A 16967-nucleotide genomic window follows, 5' to 3' on the forward strand; every position below is an offset into this window, starting at 1 on the left:
CAGTGAATTTGTAGACATATCCTGGGTAATCGAGAGATGAAGCAAGAAAGCACTTCATAAATGAAGATTAAAAATGGTCTTGAATACTTAAAAAAAATCACAAACTTTAATTTGGGAACGTGAATTATTCTCTCAGATTTTTCTGAGATTTGAATCACTGACTTTGACTTTTGTGAAAGTTGCCTTTGTTTTCCAAAAGGAAGGGCGGGCACTATGCCAGTCTAAACCATTTAATTATTCAACTGTATAAAACATTCCCAATCTTTTGTTTTATTCTAGGAAAAGGTTATCTGAACATATTAACAGGTTCCTCTAAATAGGAATTTTAGGTCCTCTTCTTTGTGGATGGTCACATTAATTTTTTATTATATATTAGATAAGTACAGTATTGTGTGGAACTCAAAACCTTTTTCTCCCCAAGATAGAAATGCATACTTGTACACACTTGTGCACAATACAAATGTGCACATACTTGCACACACACTTGCACACATGTGCATGCTGGCGCACACTTTCACTTCGAGGGCCTTAAGGACTGACTCTGAATTGTTTGAGAAGATTCCGTGAAGAAGGTGCTGTGATGAGCTCAGTCAATATTTGAAGATCCATTAAGATGTGAAAACACTGTACAGGGAAGAACTCAGAAGCTTCTATTAATAAATTATTAAACTACTAGAAATGTCTGGGACAAAGTTATGGTAATTGCATAATATTACTTTTTGTCTATAGGTTGGTGGCAATTGCTTTTAACCTAATCTTAGTTAGGGGACTTTCCACTCCAGCAGCCCGGCCCTGAAGGGACTTCTAGGGGGCCAGGTGTGCTCGGGCTGTGAAGAAAGGGGCCGAAACAGGAGCAGCCAGCAAGTGGGGACGCATGTGTTTCATGCTCCGAAGGGTTTGGTATAACCAAGTTTCTCGGTGCTGATGAAATGCATAGACATGTAACTTGTTCTGCAGTGTGTCCTGAAGGGGAGGAAAAAGAGGTTACTATTGCAGTAGAAATAACTGAAGGAAATTACTTTCCCAACAGAAATGTAGAGTCTAGCTTATTAGGCATATGGTGCACTTGACATCTATCTTGACTGCTTCTATGCAAAGCCAGCCTTGCCTTCTCAGTAGGCCTGAGTGGATTTCCTACCCCTTCCTCTAGCCATTTGATGTTCACAAGGTCAGTTGCCCTGGGTTGAAGTATTTCTTGAATACTTGAACACCAGACTTGAAGATGACTCAGTGGCTGGAGAGAACTTCAAACATACATATAAACAAATATCAAATTCCTACTCAAATTGTTTTCTCCAGTCTCTAATGCTGGCTTTCTTTAATCTTTAAAGATGTGACAAAACGCAATATGGAATGCGATTTAGTCTATAAGGTGGAATTAAAACATGCTATGTGAGGAGTAGTTTTTAGCCACTCTCAGGCCCTGGATCCGCTGATTTGAGTGCTCCCATGATAGTCAAACTGCTGGGTAATTCTAATTCATGTGTAAAGACTCTCTGAGAGACTTAAGTTTTGAAAATATATTTTTGTTAATTCTTTGAAAATGTTGTGCGATGTATTTTGAACATTCTCAGCACCCTTCCACCCCTCCCACTCCTTCCCACCTACCTTCAAGAGTGCTTCTTTCTCTACCAAGTCTAGTTTGTGTTGTCCAGCTAGTCTTAAGATTAAAGCCTGCTCAGGGGTGTGGTCAGCCTATGAGGGGGCATGTCATTAAAAACAAACAAACAAACAAACAAACAAACAGCAGCAGCAAATAACTGTCTGTCTTCTTACAGCAGGCCCAGGGTAGACTGATGTTTGCAACCCAGCAACTCTGTCATGAGAACCATTTTTGTTTTATGACTTAAATTCCTAAATTTTTATGTGAAACACCATAGGAAATAGTAGGTAGTACTCAAAGATCAAAGAAATTAAAGGCAAGGATTCCTTCTATAGAATTAATGCAATTGAATGTTATTAAATTGAACATAAACATTTTAGAAATAATACTGATCCTGTGTGTGTGTGCGTGTGTGTGCATGTGTGCATGTGTGTGCCTGTGCGTGTGCGTGCGCGTGCGTGTGCGTGTGCGTGTGTGTGTGTGTGTGTGTGTGTGTGTAGGACTGAGGATGTGCTAGGCAAATAAATGCTCGACCACTGAGCCCCATCCCCAGACCTGACTAAGTTATTTACAAGGAGCACGTGACAGTCTGTGATCCGGGAAGATGAGAATCTGTGGAGTCGGAAGCTCGGCAGCAGGCTAAGCGCCTCGCAGGACTGTGTACACGGTCCCTTCCTGCAGGTTTCCTCCTCCACCGCGTGCACACTGTAATTTCTGGATCTTTATAGCCTCTTCGCTGCGGTCAGCCCCTCTATCAAGATAAAGTTAAATCTCAGAAGAACCCTCGTGGGAACCCTGCCCTCAGAATTGTGCAAACACTGCTTCTGAATGCTTGGAACCTGCCACGCGTCCAGCTGCTTCGAGATAAAAATCATCAAGAAAAAAAAACGGGACAAAGGCAGAGATTATCTGTGCCGGGGGGGGGGGGGAACTGTGAAATTTGGATCTCTGTGTTCTGAAGTTTTCTTCACACAAGAAAACAGGCCATCTTTAGGGAGAAAAGAAAATCACACAAAATTACAGGGAAGACCCCTGCAAGTCCCGCCAGAGGCAGCAGGCGGCTGGCTCTTTCTTTGAGGCGGGTGGGCAGATTTCTTTGGACAGTGTGTGAATGTACAACTTGCCTTTAAACACATTGTTTCAACATTTTAGGAGGACAATGGCAATCAGAAGCTAGACGGATATGTTGAGAACCTGGATTCTCTAGCTGTGGTTAGGGACAATCTCTATAGCAACCAGGTTGAGCTTTGATGCATCTCAGAATGAACTGAAGGCGTAAGGATATCCCGCCTCTAACCACTGATCCAGGTTACCCATTAATAATTGTTTTTGTTACTTCAGATAAAATATACCTGCGGTAAAATGCCCACATCTTAGTGTATTCATTCTGTATATTTTCCCATAATCACATGTGCCTAAGAAGTCCAGACATTGAGAAAGATACAGAACATATTTATTCCAGAAAATTCCTTCTTGTGTTCTGGGTCTTTCTCACAGATGTGTCCTGTCTCAGAGTTTCACATCAGGGAGACTTTTGCCGCTCACGTGCCCAATCTTGGTGGAAGGTCCCTTCATTCAGCCTGTGGATTTCCAGTCTTCTTTGGATCTGCCTATGAGGTGGGCTACACAGCTTGTCTTGACTGATTTTGCTTTTGGACTTTGGCTTTCAGGCTTGTTCCCTGCCATTCTCAACCTGGCCACCAATGCCCACATCAGCGCCAATGCTACCTGTGGAGAGAAGGGGCCTGAGATGTTCTGCAAACTCGTGGAGCACGTGCCGGGCCGGCCTGTTCGACACGCCCAATGCCGGGTCTGTGACGGTAACAGTACGAATCCTAGAGGCAAGTACAGCTTTCTATTCATAGAGACTCACCTATGAGACACTTTATACAACTTCTCTTTGCGGGTGCTTGGATGGAACTCAGGGCTTTGCACATGCTTAGCATGAGTTCTGTCTTTGAGCTCCAACCCCAGGTCCACCCATAGGAATTCATACTTTTGGAAGCAACTGAAGACTTTGGCTGAAAAATCTTCCAACACAGCTCACCACGGCTGATCTTCCTCTGCACTGGGTGGGTTTGGCAGTGTAAGAATGAAAATCCAAAGTTGAGAGCTACCTTTTTGTTTTCTTTTAACAGAGCGCCATCCGATATCACACGCAATCGATGGCACCAACAACTGGTGGCAGAGCCCCAGTATTCAGAATGGGAGAGAGTATCACTGGGTCACTGTCACCCTGGACTTACGGCAGGTAGGTTGGGCCAGGCCCGCTGGAGATGGTCCAAAGCACTCTGATGTATGCCTTGTTTTGGTTTGTTTGTTGTTTGTTTGTTTGTTTGTTTTTGAACACATTTGTCCAGGTGTTGGGTAGGTGATACATAGTATTATGTGGTAGCACTTCTTCACCTATACGGTCCTGGTCCAAGCCTAGAGTATGAGGGTATATCTGGTCGGGCCTATGGTATGTGTGTGTATGGGACTATGGGTAGGGGAGGGACAGGGACAGGTCCTGACAGAAACCTAGGGGTTGTTTGTTGTGTAGGCAGCTGCAACCTGACTAGACTGGAGCTCTGACGTAGGAGCTAGACTAGATCTGACCAGTTGGGGAGGGACAGGCGGACTCACCAGCTTGACCCTACAGAAGAGCATGCAGGAGGACCAGGCTGGGCAGAGAGGTTGGGTATGAAGTCTGGATGTACTTTCTTAGGACTTTGCACGAGTAACTCCTGCTCGTTTCTTTCTCTGAATAGCAATATTTAAGAAGCCCTGGTTTGGGTTCGACCATTTGTAAAACCAGTGAGATTTGACATATGTGCTAGCCTTGCTTTTAAGGAAAATACAAGTGTCTTGGTCTAGGGTGCCATAGTGAGGGCAGAGCTGAAGTTTGCCTGGTAGTGTGCATGTGAATTCTTCTTGCCTTTAGGGTGTGTAGGCACCACCCTTGAGGAAGTGATGCCACCCTCAGTGAGTATTTTGGGTACTCTTAAATCAAAAAATAAATCACTCTAAGAGAGAATGCATATTTTATGAATCTTGACTATTATGGTTATCAGGATTATTTTAGGTCCTGCTCACTGGGTTGGAAGTGTGTTTCCCATGCTAATATTTCTCAGCAGAACAGAAGGATTTCTGATTTGAGAAATACTGTATTAAAGATCAATATGCATCAGAGAAATGAAAACCAAAAGCACAAGAAGCTACCATCTCACACCCATTAGGATAACTCTTCTAAAAGAAATGGAAAGTCCCCAAGTGTGGCAGGGAGTTGAGGAAGAGAGAGATCCTTACACTTCTGGTTGGTGTGTCAATGATGCAGGACCAGGGAAAACCCAGCGGTGGGTGGTGGGTCCTTAAATATTTAAAATGCACAGTCCGAATATGCTCAGCTCTTCCCCCACTCCAGGTCTATAATCCAAAGAACAGAAAGCAAACCATCACGGTTACAGCAGCATTGGTCTCAGAAGCCAAAGGGTGGTGACCACTCAGATAGATGTCCATCATCAGGCGATTGGTTTAACGGATGGCAGCACGGGCACGTGGTGCATGCAAACACACACACACACACACACACACACACACACACACACACACACACCATTCGGCCCTTGAAAGCAGATGAAATTTTAACACTTGAAGTCGTGTGAAGTGGCATAAGACACATGCAGAAGACGAAATATTGTATAATTTGCGGTTGCAGGTGCTGAAAGAAAAAAAAATGGGAGTTAGTTTCTGAAGGGAGTGTCAGATGATAGTAAGAAGGTCGTTTGGGTGCATGATGGTGATAGTGAAAAAAAAAAAAAACCATGAATTAATCTGGTGGAATCATTTGATTCAATTGGCTGAAATGGCGGTTTGAACGTTACCTATAGTTTATCACAGTTAAACATTCTTCCACACTGTGAAAGGCATGGTGTACTGTATCAGCCAGGCAGCAGGAAGCACATGAGCTGGGCATGGAGAGAGAGGCATATTCAATGCCAGAAATTGGTTCAATGGTATTGGAGAACTGAAGGGGGTGGGGTGGGGCAGAAAGTCTCTTGAGCTGTGATGGAGCTGGAGGGACCAGGGGAGGATTGGAACTGTTGGCATCTGGTTGAGGGAGAACCTCCCCACACCGACTCCGTGGCACAGTAGGAGGCTCCCCTGGGAAATCCTGGAGAGTTGCAACTGGAGTCAACTATTGTAGCTCTGTCAGTGGTTTATCTGTTGGACTGAGACCAAGAGGAAAAGCCAGGTGACAGGCGCCATCTGGTAGCCTCCCTCTGCAGGGTCCCCAGCCTCTTGAAGGAGATGCCTGGTGTTGTTCAGAGATCCAGTCTCAGCCCCAGGAGTCAGAATCCAGGGGAGACTCTCAGTTGTTAGCAGCTAGACCCACCTACCCCAGCAGGTGACCACTTGCTGTGTCCCTGCATTGATGCAAGCGCAGAGAAGCAGCTGTGGCTTCCTTGGAACAGCATCTTGTCATGGTGGTCAGCCAGATTGCAAACCCATTGAAAGGAAAATGGAAACTTTGGAGTCTTCCTGGCCAAATCATGGGCTAACTTCTACTACACCTAGGACTAGGTGCCCTTGGATCTCAGCTGGGAGAACTTGTCAGGCAGGAGGACTGAGGAATCCCAGAAATAATTTCGTTTAATACGGGTATATTATATTACCTTGATGTTGATTGGTTTTGGTGTGGCATAGTGGAGATGCAGAGAGTGACCCCAAGGCAGTTTTTTTTCTTTTTTTACAGAGTGTGATAGCATTAGAAGCAATAGTGTGCCCAACTAACTCCTCACTGCTATAAACCTCAATTTGTTTCTTTATCTGCCCCTTCTCTTTGTGTGTACTTTGTGCATGAGTGTGTGTACTGTGTGTATGTACATGTGTGTGCACATGCATGTGCACATGTGTGTGAGTCCATCTGGTTCACAGGCAAGTGTGTGCACAAGCATGTGGACACTAGAGGCTGATGCCAAGTGTCCTCTTTAAATGCTCTCTGCCTTGCCTTGTTGAGTCGTCACTCCCAGAACCCGGTGTTCTCTAATTGGCTCAGCTAGCTGGCCAGTGAGCTATAGGATCGACCTGTCTCTGCCCCCTTCCAGTAGATTATATTTCTGCACCAACATGCCTGGCTCATTTCCGTGTGTGCTGGGGACTCAGCTCCTCAAGCTTGTGTGGCAGGCACTGTATAGACCAAGCCATCTAACCATAGACCAAGCCATCTAACCATAGACCAAGCCATCTAACCATAGACCAAACCATCTAACCATAGACCAAGCCATCTAACCATAGACCAAGCCATCTAACCATAGACCAAGCCATCTAACCATAGACCAAGCCATCTAACCATAGACCAAGCCATCTAACCACCCCATCACCTTCCTTTCTCTGATCTTCAGACACCAGCAGGGGAAATGTTAAACAAGACCTTAAAATAACCTAATTAGACTTACTAAGAGGATACTAAAAGCTAAAAAGAACAAAACAAAAATGGAAAAAGAATCATGCAAATTTTTAGAAAAACAAACTTCATAAGTCAGTGATAACTTTTCAGTTTTGGAGAATAAAATGGGTTCGTTGTAAACAGACAATTCCGGTTAGCGTGAGGAGGCAGAGACGCTCGCCATCTCTTCACTTTTTTGATAACACCATAAAACGGTCCCAGCTTAACTTTCCCCTTTCCCCTTTCCCCTTCCCCTTCCCCTTCCCCTTCCCCTTCCCCTTCCCCTTCCCCTTCCCCTTCCCCTTCCCCTTCCCCTTCCCCTTCCCCTTCCCCTTCCCCTTCCCCTTCCCCTTTCTTCTCTTCTCTTCTCTTCTCTTCTCTTCTCTTCTCTTCTCTTCTCTTCTCTTCTCTTCTCTTCTCTTCTCTTCTCTTCTTTTCTTTTTGCTCTATGCATTTAATAACCCCCCCCACACACACAGTGTTCACACTTCTGGCACTTTCTACCTCAGGTGTGTGCTGTGCACACCTCTGCTCGGGGTTGTGTCTCTGAACTCTCATAATCACACTCCAAACCCCGAGTCAGTCAGGGTCAGTCACTGAGGCCTGTGACAGAAGACTAAACTGAACTTAGAGCCTGAGGGCAAGAGTTTGTGCAGCTCCCTCCAGGACAGGACTCCTGCAACTCCAGTGGCTGGAGGCTGTCATTGCATGGCACCCTCAGACCCCACCTTTCTCCAGCAGAGATTCCGGGATGTAGAAAATTGTATCTTGTTCTTGACTTGAACAATATAACTGCAACTCACTATTACAGCTTTTAAAAGCTTTGCTGTGGTCTTCCATTACAGTTGCCCCTCCTGAGCATAAGAGTTCCTGGGCATGGTTGGGTTGTTTTGTTATGGATAACAATGGGGGAGCTCTCAGTTAAACCTACCGACCTCATTCCCTGACAAAGAGAGAATGAACCGAATAGAAACCATCTCTTGAAGCTTAAATTCCAAGTTTCCCGTTTAGTTTTGAGGGTCGCTTTAAAAGGAGTATTTTTTTATTGGCCAATGGACAGAAATGTACGGGTGTCTGCTGGAGGCTGCTTCGAGATTTCTTCCTCAGTGTTGTCCTGTCGTACGATGTCAATGTCCAACTGTCCTGCGATGAAGATGTGCTCTCCTTTATATAAAGGAAAGTGTCACAGGATAGAGCAGCCGAGTCACTAGCTTGTCCTCAGGATCAGTAGCTCCACATGGAGAAGTTAGGTTCAATTCCCAAATCTGAGTTCCTTCTACACTGCTGGTCTCCCTCACCTGATCTCCAAGCACTGCTGGCCTTCAAGCTATGACACGGGGTGGCCGTCAAGGGTCCTTACTTTTTTTTTTTTTCCTAACTTTGGCGAGCTGAGCTGAGATTCTGGCCCCTCTCTGCTTCTGCTGCTGCCCTGCCATGAGTCCACTGGGATCCTCCACCCTGCAGGTCTGAGATACCAGCGCTTCTGTGTTTCGGCAGTGGCTGATAGACTTGGGTGCTCTTCACCTCATAGTGTTGAGAATACAAATTGAATTGGTGCTTTTGTGTTTCCTTCAAAAGAATTTTTAAAGCCTGCTCAAATATTTTCACCAGGAGGGTCGGATCTATGAGTACAAAAAAGAAAAAAAAAATCCTTTTAAAGATAAAATCTGTTTGGAGAGAAAGGAAACGTTCCCTGCGGCACCAAGCGAGGAGCTAGGAGCGCCTACTTTTTGTGTAGGTTTAATTAGGAAGTGCCACTTAGTTGTGGGAACAGGATCACAGAAGAACCTTTGTTGTGTGCAAGCCCTTAGACTAGAGTCGCTGGCTTGGGGGAGTTGTAAAGTCTCATTAGTTTGGATGTCCATTGTGTTTCGTTCCCTCAAATCTCAGATAAATTGATGACAATTAGGTGGTTTTTACTGCTGGTACACACACATACCACAAACACACATACATATGCCACACATACATACACACTCACACACACCACACATACATATTCCACACCATATACACATACATACATACACACTCTCACACACACCACACACACATACACACATATATACATCATACCATACACACATACACCACACAATCACGTACACAACACCACAGACACTATACACACATACATACTAATATACATACATACACTCACACACCACACACAAACACATATACCACACCACGCACACACATACATACCACACAATATACACACACACATACACCACACAACACATACACACACCACACACACTCACATACACCACACACATATACACCACATACATACACATACACCACACACACACATACATACCACACACCACACACACATACACTACACCACACACAGCACATACCACACCACACACAGTCACACACCACACACACCACATGCACACACACACACCACACATGCACACACACCACACATGCACACACACACACACACACACACACACACACACACTTTACTAAGTACCCTGAGAAGGTCCATAAGAAAACAAACTGCATTCTTCAGACACCCTGAAAGATATGTAGATCTTACCTCTAAATTGGGCCTTTATAACAAATGGGTCTTGGCTTTGGGCATTAAAAAGAGATTTCTGCAGGGAGGTGGAAGGCTTATCCTTCGAATGCTGCGTCACAGAAGCCTCTGTTACCACTCGCTGCCATAGGACAGGGTGATGCTCTGTGCATGTTCATCCTGACCTGTCCAGTTTTAGATATAACGTTGTCTGTCTGACATCTGTTTGATGGCTTAGAAGTAGCCCTCTCTGCTCCCGCTGCTCCCTGGGGATATCTCTTCTGCTCTATTCTCTCCCAATACCCACACAGCTCAATGTTAGTTAGCCATGTCTACCCTCTTGTTTTATTCCCCACACATGGCGACTCTTCCAGTTACCCAACCATGTGTAAGAAATCGACCTTGGTAGCTGTGGTGTGCCCGTCAGGGACGATCAGCCTATTGTTTGGGGGAGTTTGGCAAACACTCCTGTTCTCTCTTTTGGGTTCTGAGCAGCAGAGCCTTGGACATTTCATCTGTTTCAACGTCAGCTTTTCTGGCTGGGACCTGAGTGGGATTCTGGGGGAAGTGAATGAGGATGGTTTGGCAAGAGTCTTTTGCAATATGCTTTTCCCATTCCCAACTGTTTGCCATTGAAATAAAGCGCCCTGTGCATTTGTGGACAGAAATGGAACTCCGCCAAAGGGAGGGAAAAAAATCCTTATTTATTTATTTTTTCGGTTATACTAGGGATAAACAAAGATTGTGATTTCTGACAAAATTTTTGAGACAAGCTTTGCAGTTTGGAATTCATTCCAGCTTTCCCTCCTAACCCCCTTTGGTTCAAGGGGTCTCACTGTGTAGCCCTGAGTTGAGGTGGATCATGCTGTCTAGAGCAGGCTGGCCTAGCGCTTACAGAGCCTGCCTCTGCCTCCCTGGTGCTGGGGATGTCGACTATGCATTAGTAACCTTTTTGCTTGCAGTGGGTCATTACACAGAAACGCCTCACTCTGATATAGAAGTAAAAGCCATGGTAGTGACAGGAGCGTTAAACAAATTATAAGACAAACATTTGGGAGAGAGGGCTCAGCAGTTGTTCCCCACCCCCCAACCCCATATAAATCCCAGTTAGGCGTGGCAACCTGCCTGCAACTCCAACCAGGGAACACAGAGACAAGTGATTCCCAGAGCAAGCTGTTTAGCAGGAATAAGTCCATCAGTGGGCTCTGGGCTTGACTGAGAGACTATGCTCTCAGTCAGTGATTGAGGGAGGACGATAGCAACCCTGGGCCTCGCATTCATAGGCACACACGTGAGCACTTACCCATACATTACACAAAAATACACGAACACAGGCACGTACAGCCCACAAACACAAAGGAGGCGGGGAAGGATTCTTTTTCCTAATCACTGATGGTTTTAACAGCGAGAGCTCCTTCCGAGCCACTCTTCATATTTGTGCCTACTGTGCACATTCAGTGTGTCACAGAGTTGCTGTTCCACAGGTTCTACAGTCTCAGGATATGGTGACACACAAGACAATTACTGTATCCATACAAAACCCTCGGCAGAGGAAAAAGTAGGTTTCTCAGATATACTAACCTATATAGCAATGTCTCCTTTGCCATCGATGTGGAGGAGAGCTGGTCCCTCCGGGGGTTTGTCCTCTGGTGTTGTAGGAGGCGGGTAGCAGTTAGCTTCTGCTCTGTGGTGTTGCAGATACAAACAGAACATACAGGAAGGGGCTTATGGGGATCTCACAGAAGGACTCACTGTAGGAAGGAAGGAAGGAAGGAAGGAAGGAAGGGAGGGAGGGAGGGAGGGAGGGAGGGAGGGAGGGAGGATGGAAGGAAGGAAAGAAGGAAGGAAGGAAGGAAGGAAGGAGGAAATGAGGAAGGCCTTGCAGGGGACAAGGCAGAAGCTCAGAAAAGGATTGCAGTAGCGAAAGTGCAGCATGTGTGAGCTGAGATAGCACATCCGATCCTAGCAGTTTCTCTTATTTTCCTGCCCAGGCAGCCAAGCATCTGACCCCTATTCTCCAAGGGATATTGACTTCATCACCAAACTATCTCCCAAGTATCAGGATACCGATCCCAAGCCCCAGTCCCTTATAGGGTGTATCACATAGGTATTAATGACATCCTCGTGTAGACTTGAGAGCGTTACTAGCTCCCATGGGATACCTCACCAGTGCGAATGCTGTGCAGCCACTAAACCATATTGCTAGAGATAAGGAAATGTCCGCACATGTTCAGATGCCGCCATCAAAGCCTGACCAGAGAACAGCAAGACATGTATGATATCCAGTGGTGTGTGCAGGAGCCAGTGCAGCTCTGTGGCACCGCAGGGATCCTAGCAGTTGGCATCTGTCATCAGCATGATGACCAGAGTCTTTAAACAGCAGAGTGCTGTGCCCAGATGTGGAGGGCTTGCTATCAGCTGCAAACAGTGAATCCCACAGACCCCGAGTATGTAGTTGGATGGCCTTTGACAGACAAAGAGGCACGATGAAGCCGTGTACTTATCAACGGTGACTATCCTCGTCATGTCATCCCAGAGCACTGCTGCCCCTTCCCAGGCTGTTACCTATTGGCCTCATCCTCTTCCTTCACCAGCCTCTCTGCTTCCCCCACCCCACCCCCCATCCCCCACCCCCGCCTTCCATGAGGTCACATGATGATATATAACTTCCTAGCAATGGGGTCACAACCCGCATCTGGCTTCTTTCCTCTGGGCATCCTGTGCTGGTTTGCTCCTTTCTTCTGAGCATCGTTATGAGCGCACCGACCTTTGTTTATTCTTTCCTGGTCAGAGGTGTTTCCAGCTTCTGTCCATTGTGTAAAAGCGTCTGTGGGTGTTCTTATAAAAGTCTTTTCCTGGGTTTATGTTTTCTGCTTTTTTCGAGGAGTAGGATTAAAAAGATAGGAATATGTTTCTCTGCAAGACAAATGAGTAAACCTTAGCTCATAAGGTGGCTGCAGCAGAGATTGCGGAATTGTAGCTCTTCTTCTCGAGGTCTGGGTGTCTTACAGCTCAGAACTTAAATACTGCCTCTCATATACAAGGCCTTTGTTGGTTGTGCCAGGATTCGGCAGTTATTGCTTTATCTTTATGACCATAAGCTAAATTCCTGTAACAGTGTTTAAAGACTAAGCAATACTTTATTATATAGGTTCATAATGCTTTATTTAATGTGTTTTCAGTTTGGGGCCACTATAAGTCATACATGAATATTTTTGTGGCTGCGGTGTTGATAGCTCTCTTGTAGAGTCTTCAGTACCAAGGATTGGAGCTCAGAGACTTTCGTCTGCTACACCACTAAGCTACCTTCCAGCCTTCAAATGCAGTCTTCATTAGTTTGGATTTTGTTTTTCTTCCAAAAAAATTTTTTGTTCATTTTACGTGTCCGCGGTGACTGACAGTGTTCCTCACAACTCCTTAGCATCATGATTAAAAGGCCCTTGCTCCCCCTCCCTCTTCCCCGCTCCTTCCCTCCTCCCTTGTTCTTTCTTTTCTGAATATTAGAGAATTAAGTAATCAATAACTCTGCCTTATCTTATGTCATTATATTGGATATATATCTAGGCACACTGGGTTGAATACAATGCATCATGCCACAATTCCCTACACTATTCTGTGCAGTGACACGACAGATGAGAAGCCTAGGAGCAATTGGCTGAACCCTGGGGCTGAGTGTGTAGCAGGCAGCACAGCGCAGGGCTGTGCTAACCCACCCTGGTGTTCACAGAGATGACCGTGCGATTCACTTCACAGAAAGCATCCTCATCGTGCTTGACTGTACTCAGAGAATGGGGCCTCAGTGTAGCCTGCTCCTCAGCCTTGCGCAGGTATGAATGAAGCCTGGGAAACCCTGAGATCAGGGTTTAGAGCTGCAAATGATTAGCTGTACAAACCGAGATGTCCTGGGAACGCCGGGGAGGCCGTGAGATCATTTTCCAGCTTCAGCCACTGACCGTGGTGGCCTTAGCTTCTTAGGGTTCATAATTACCAGAGCATGTTTATAATAGTTTCTCTTGCTTTATTTATTTTTAATTAATAGACTCTTGGGTTTCATATTTATATAAAGATTGGACAGACCTATAAAGCATTTCCATAGAGCCCTCAGTACCGTGGGTTGGGTCAAATTTGGGCTTTTCATAATTGTTCTTTTAAATGTATTTTCAATCGTCCTAATGTTTCTTCCCTACAGTGTTGAGGTAATCAAAATTGCCTGTCTTTAGATTTAACTGTCTCTGTCTTCTTCACTCTTCCTTACTCTGGGGGTCAAAGCTAGACACCTTTGTTCCTCCTCTGAGGGTGTGCATAGAAGCAGGGTCAGTGACCATCCACCATCAAGTAGGGCTCCACTGAGACCCAGGCTCTCGGGGTCACCACAACTCACTTCTAGCCTTCCGTTGGGGTCCCATGCTGGTTATCTGTTGTTCAGGATACAACCTCTGGGAGCAGGTGTTCTCCTCACCCATGGGGCTTTGTGCAGACCATCTGTGGGGCTCTGGGAAGCCCTAACAGCTCTGGGCTGAGTTTTCTGTTGGAAAAGTGGCTTCACTTGCCAGATCTTAGCCAGAACCTAATTCAACAGTGTCTCCAGAAGGAAAATACTTCCGACACCCTCTGCGTTGTTCTCCTGACTTCCAGCTCGATGGCTTGTTGACTTCTCTAGACTGCCCTGCCCAGAAACACCGCTCCCCAGAAACACTGCGCCCTGCTCAGTCCAATGCATGGTCTCCATCTTCCGTGGAAGGCTGCGTCTTTACACTCAGTTTCATCTCTTCATATTTTCGTTATTTTTTTTAAAGTTTGCTTGTTCTTGTAAAATATACAGAATATAAAGTTTACCACTTTAAAGTGTATGAGTTCATCATGCAGCCATCCCCAACCCCAAGCCCAAATCCTCTTTATCTTCTTGACTTATCAAACACTAACTACTTCTCTCTCCCAGTTTTGGCCATGATAACAGCCACTTTCTCTTTTTTCTTTCAAAATCTATTTTATCTTGATGTATGCACACATGCGTGTAAAGTGGACATGTATATGCCTGTTGGTCTGGATGCCCATGGAGACCAGAACCATGAGATTTCCCTGGAGCTGTAGTCATTGGTGATTGCCAGCCATGTGCCATGAATCTTGGGAACACCGTTCATGTCCCCCACAAGAGCATGACCTAACCATCTCTCCAACACTGGTGACAGTTCTTTCTATGAGTCTGATGACTCCAGGCATCTTATAAATAGGGCAATGCTATTTTTATAATCCTGTGTCTGGGGTATTTCCCTTAATGTAAAGACCTCCAGGATTGCCTGTGTTGCAGATGGTATCAAAATGTATTCCTTTTGAAGACCAGATAACTTTCATTTGTAGCTATTTCCAAAATGTTGTCTGATCAGTCATCCATGGATGGACATTTGGGTTGTTTCCAGCTTTTGGCTATTCTGAATAATGTTGCTATAAACATTGGTGAATAAATAACTTTTTGAATGCATCCATTCTCTCCCAGGCACGTACCATATTGGAATTGTTGGACCATATGGTAATTCTGTCATGGGATTGTTTTTTTTTTTTTTTTTTTTTTTTAAAGGAACACTACACTATTGTTCACAGTAGCTCACGGCTTTATATTTCTCCCATTCTTTTTTAAATAACCAAAAGTATTTCATACATCTTGAGCGCTCTTCATATGTATACGTTATTTTTGATGAGCTTTAAATGTACTGATTTTTCACATCAGTGTCTGGCCATGTGGAGATGCTCTGTGAAGTAAGATGTCTCAAGAACAAAAGGAGAATCTTCACACAGGATTCAGGGGAAGAATTCACGTCCAGAGTGAGATCTCACTCGCACATAAAGGAGCTCTCTGATCACTCCAGTGCAAACCTGTTAATGATTCAGTCAGTGACCAAAGGAAAGAAAACATAGCGCTCCCCTTCTTAGGAGTGGTAAATGTGTAACTCCCAGGGCAGTGCTTGTGGAGTCGTTCAGTAGGGATTTTCCCAGCTCCTGTAGACGGTGCCCCCACTGGGCTTCTGAGGTTTAATGGGGGACCATTTGCTTTGGCTGTTTTCATGACCATGTGTTGGGAGAGAGGTGTGGAGGAGGAGAGAGGCCCTAACCCTTTCATTGTCACTATGTCTGCCGAGGCCAGCACTAAGTCAACGTGCAGACTAGGGATACCATGCAAAGGATTTGAGTTTTCAGCCTGGATTCCCTGCACTGAGACAGGAGGCAGAGCAGAAGCAAGAGTCCTCCTCATGTAGACCGGTAGTCTGGAGTTGGAAAGCTCTCCGTTGCCCTCTGGTTCTTTGCTATTCATGTTTAGAGTTTTCGGGAAGCTGTTGCTGGTGTCTCTGCTCTGCTCTTTTGACCTTCTCAAAGTCGCTATCACCCTCTCTCACAAATCCCAAGCATCAGAGTTCAGTCCCACGATCCTTCATTGCTGCTGGCCCTGTCCTGTTCCACTTTAGGATTCTCAGTGGTCTAAGAAAATGGCCATGGCAGTCGTGGCGCACGCCTTTAATCCCAGCGCTTGGGAGGCAGAGGCAGGCGGATTTCTGAGTTTGAGGCCAGTCAGGTCTAGGACAGCCAGGGCTACACAGAGAAACCCTATCTCCAAAAACCAAAAAAAGGAGAAAAGGAAAAGGAAAAGGAAAAGGAAAAGGAAAAGGAAAAGGAAAAGGAAAAGGAAAAGGAAAAGGGAAGGGAAGGAAAGGAAAGGAAAGGAAAGGAAAGGAAAGGAAAGGAGAGGAGAGGAAAGAAGAGAAAAGAAAAGAAAATGGCCACAGGTTGCAAGACCTATAAGGTACCATCACCTTCTGGTCTCTCTCTGGCTCTCTAGACTTGGGCTGCCTAGACTGCTTGCAGTGTCTGTATTCCATGCTGTGGCCCTGTGTGCTGTCTACTCTTTGCCTCTTTGGCCTGTTCTCTAGACACTTGTCTTCTCTTTTCTAACTCACGTTTGGATGGAACTTCTCAGACCACCACACCTCTCCAAACTAGATAGAACTCTCCTGCTGCACCCAAATACCCTTCTGGCCTCTCTTTCTCCCTGCGATGCAGGCAGCCTCGTCTACAGACAGCCGACACTCATTGATGCTGCATTTACAGTATCAACCACACTCCCTCTAACGCAGCAGATACTTAATCTCTGACCGTCAAAGGACACTTAAACGTGAAGCTGTCCGGTGTCTCCTCTTCTCAGTTTCATGTGTCGTTGTAGGATATTTCACTGCCTACCTCTCCCTCTTACCTGTTTGTGCTCTAGGGAAGACAGTACTCACTGCCCTGGAGCTCCAAGTGCCCTATTGAAAGGTACAGGCTCTTCTCAGAACATTCAGCCCCAATCACAGGTCAGAGCTGTAGAGGCACCCGTGTCCCCTCAACTGTGAGGTAGGAGGGGATGACACTTC

General features: G+C 45.6%; 1 protein-coding gene across 4 annotated transcripts in view; it reads left to right on the plus strand.

Moving 5' to 3' along the window:
* Window positions 1–16967, plus strand: part of Lama1 (laminin, alpha 1) — a 125519-nt gene that overhangs the window by 16294 nt on the left and 92258 nt on the right. For all 4 annotated transcript variants that reach the window (XM_006523718.4, XM_006523717.4, XM_030249517.1 and 1 more), the window contains exons 2-3: window positions 3274–3444; window positions 3742–3854. In XM_006523718.4, the coding sequence (XP_006523781.1) occupies window positions 3274–3444; window positions 3742–3854 (284 nt within the window). The remainder of the gene's footprint in view (window positions 1–3273; window positions 3445–3741; window positions 3855–16967) is intronic.

The sequence above is a fragment of the Mus musculus genome, chromosome 17 (assembly GCF_000001635.26).
Source record: "Mus musculus strain C57BL/6J chromosome 17, GRCm38.p6 C57BL/6J".
In the NCBI taxonomy this organism is placed as follows: Eukaryota; Metazoa; Chordata; class Mammalia; order Rodentia; family Muridae; genus Mus; species Mus musculus.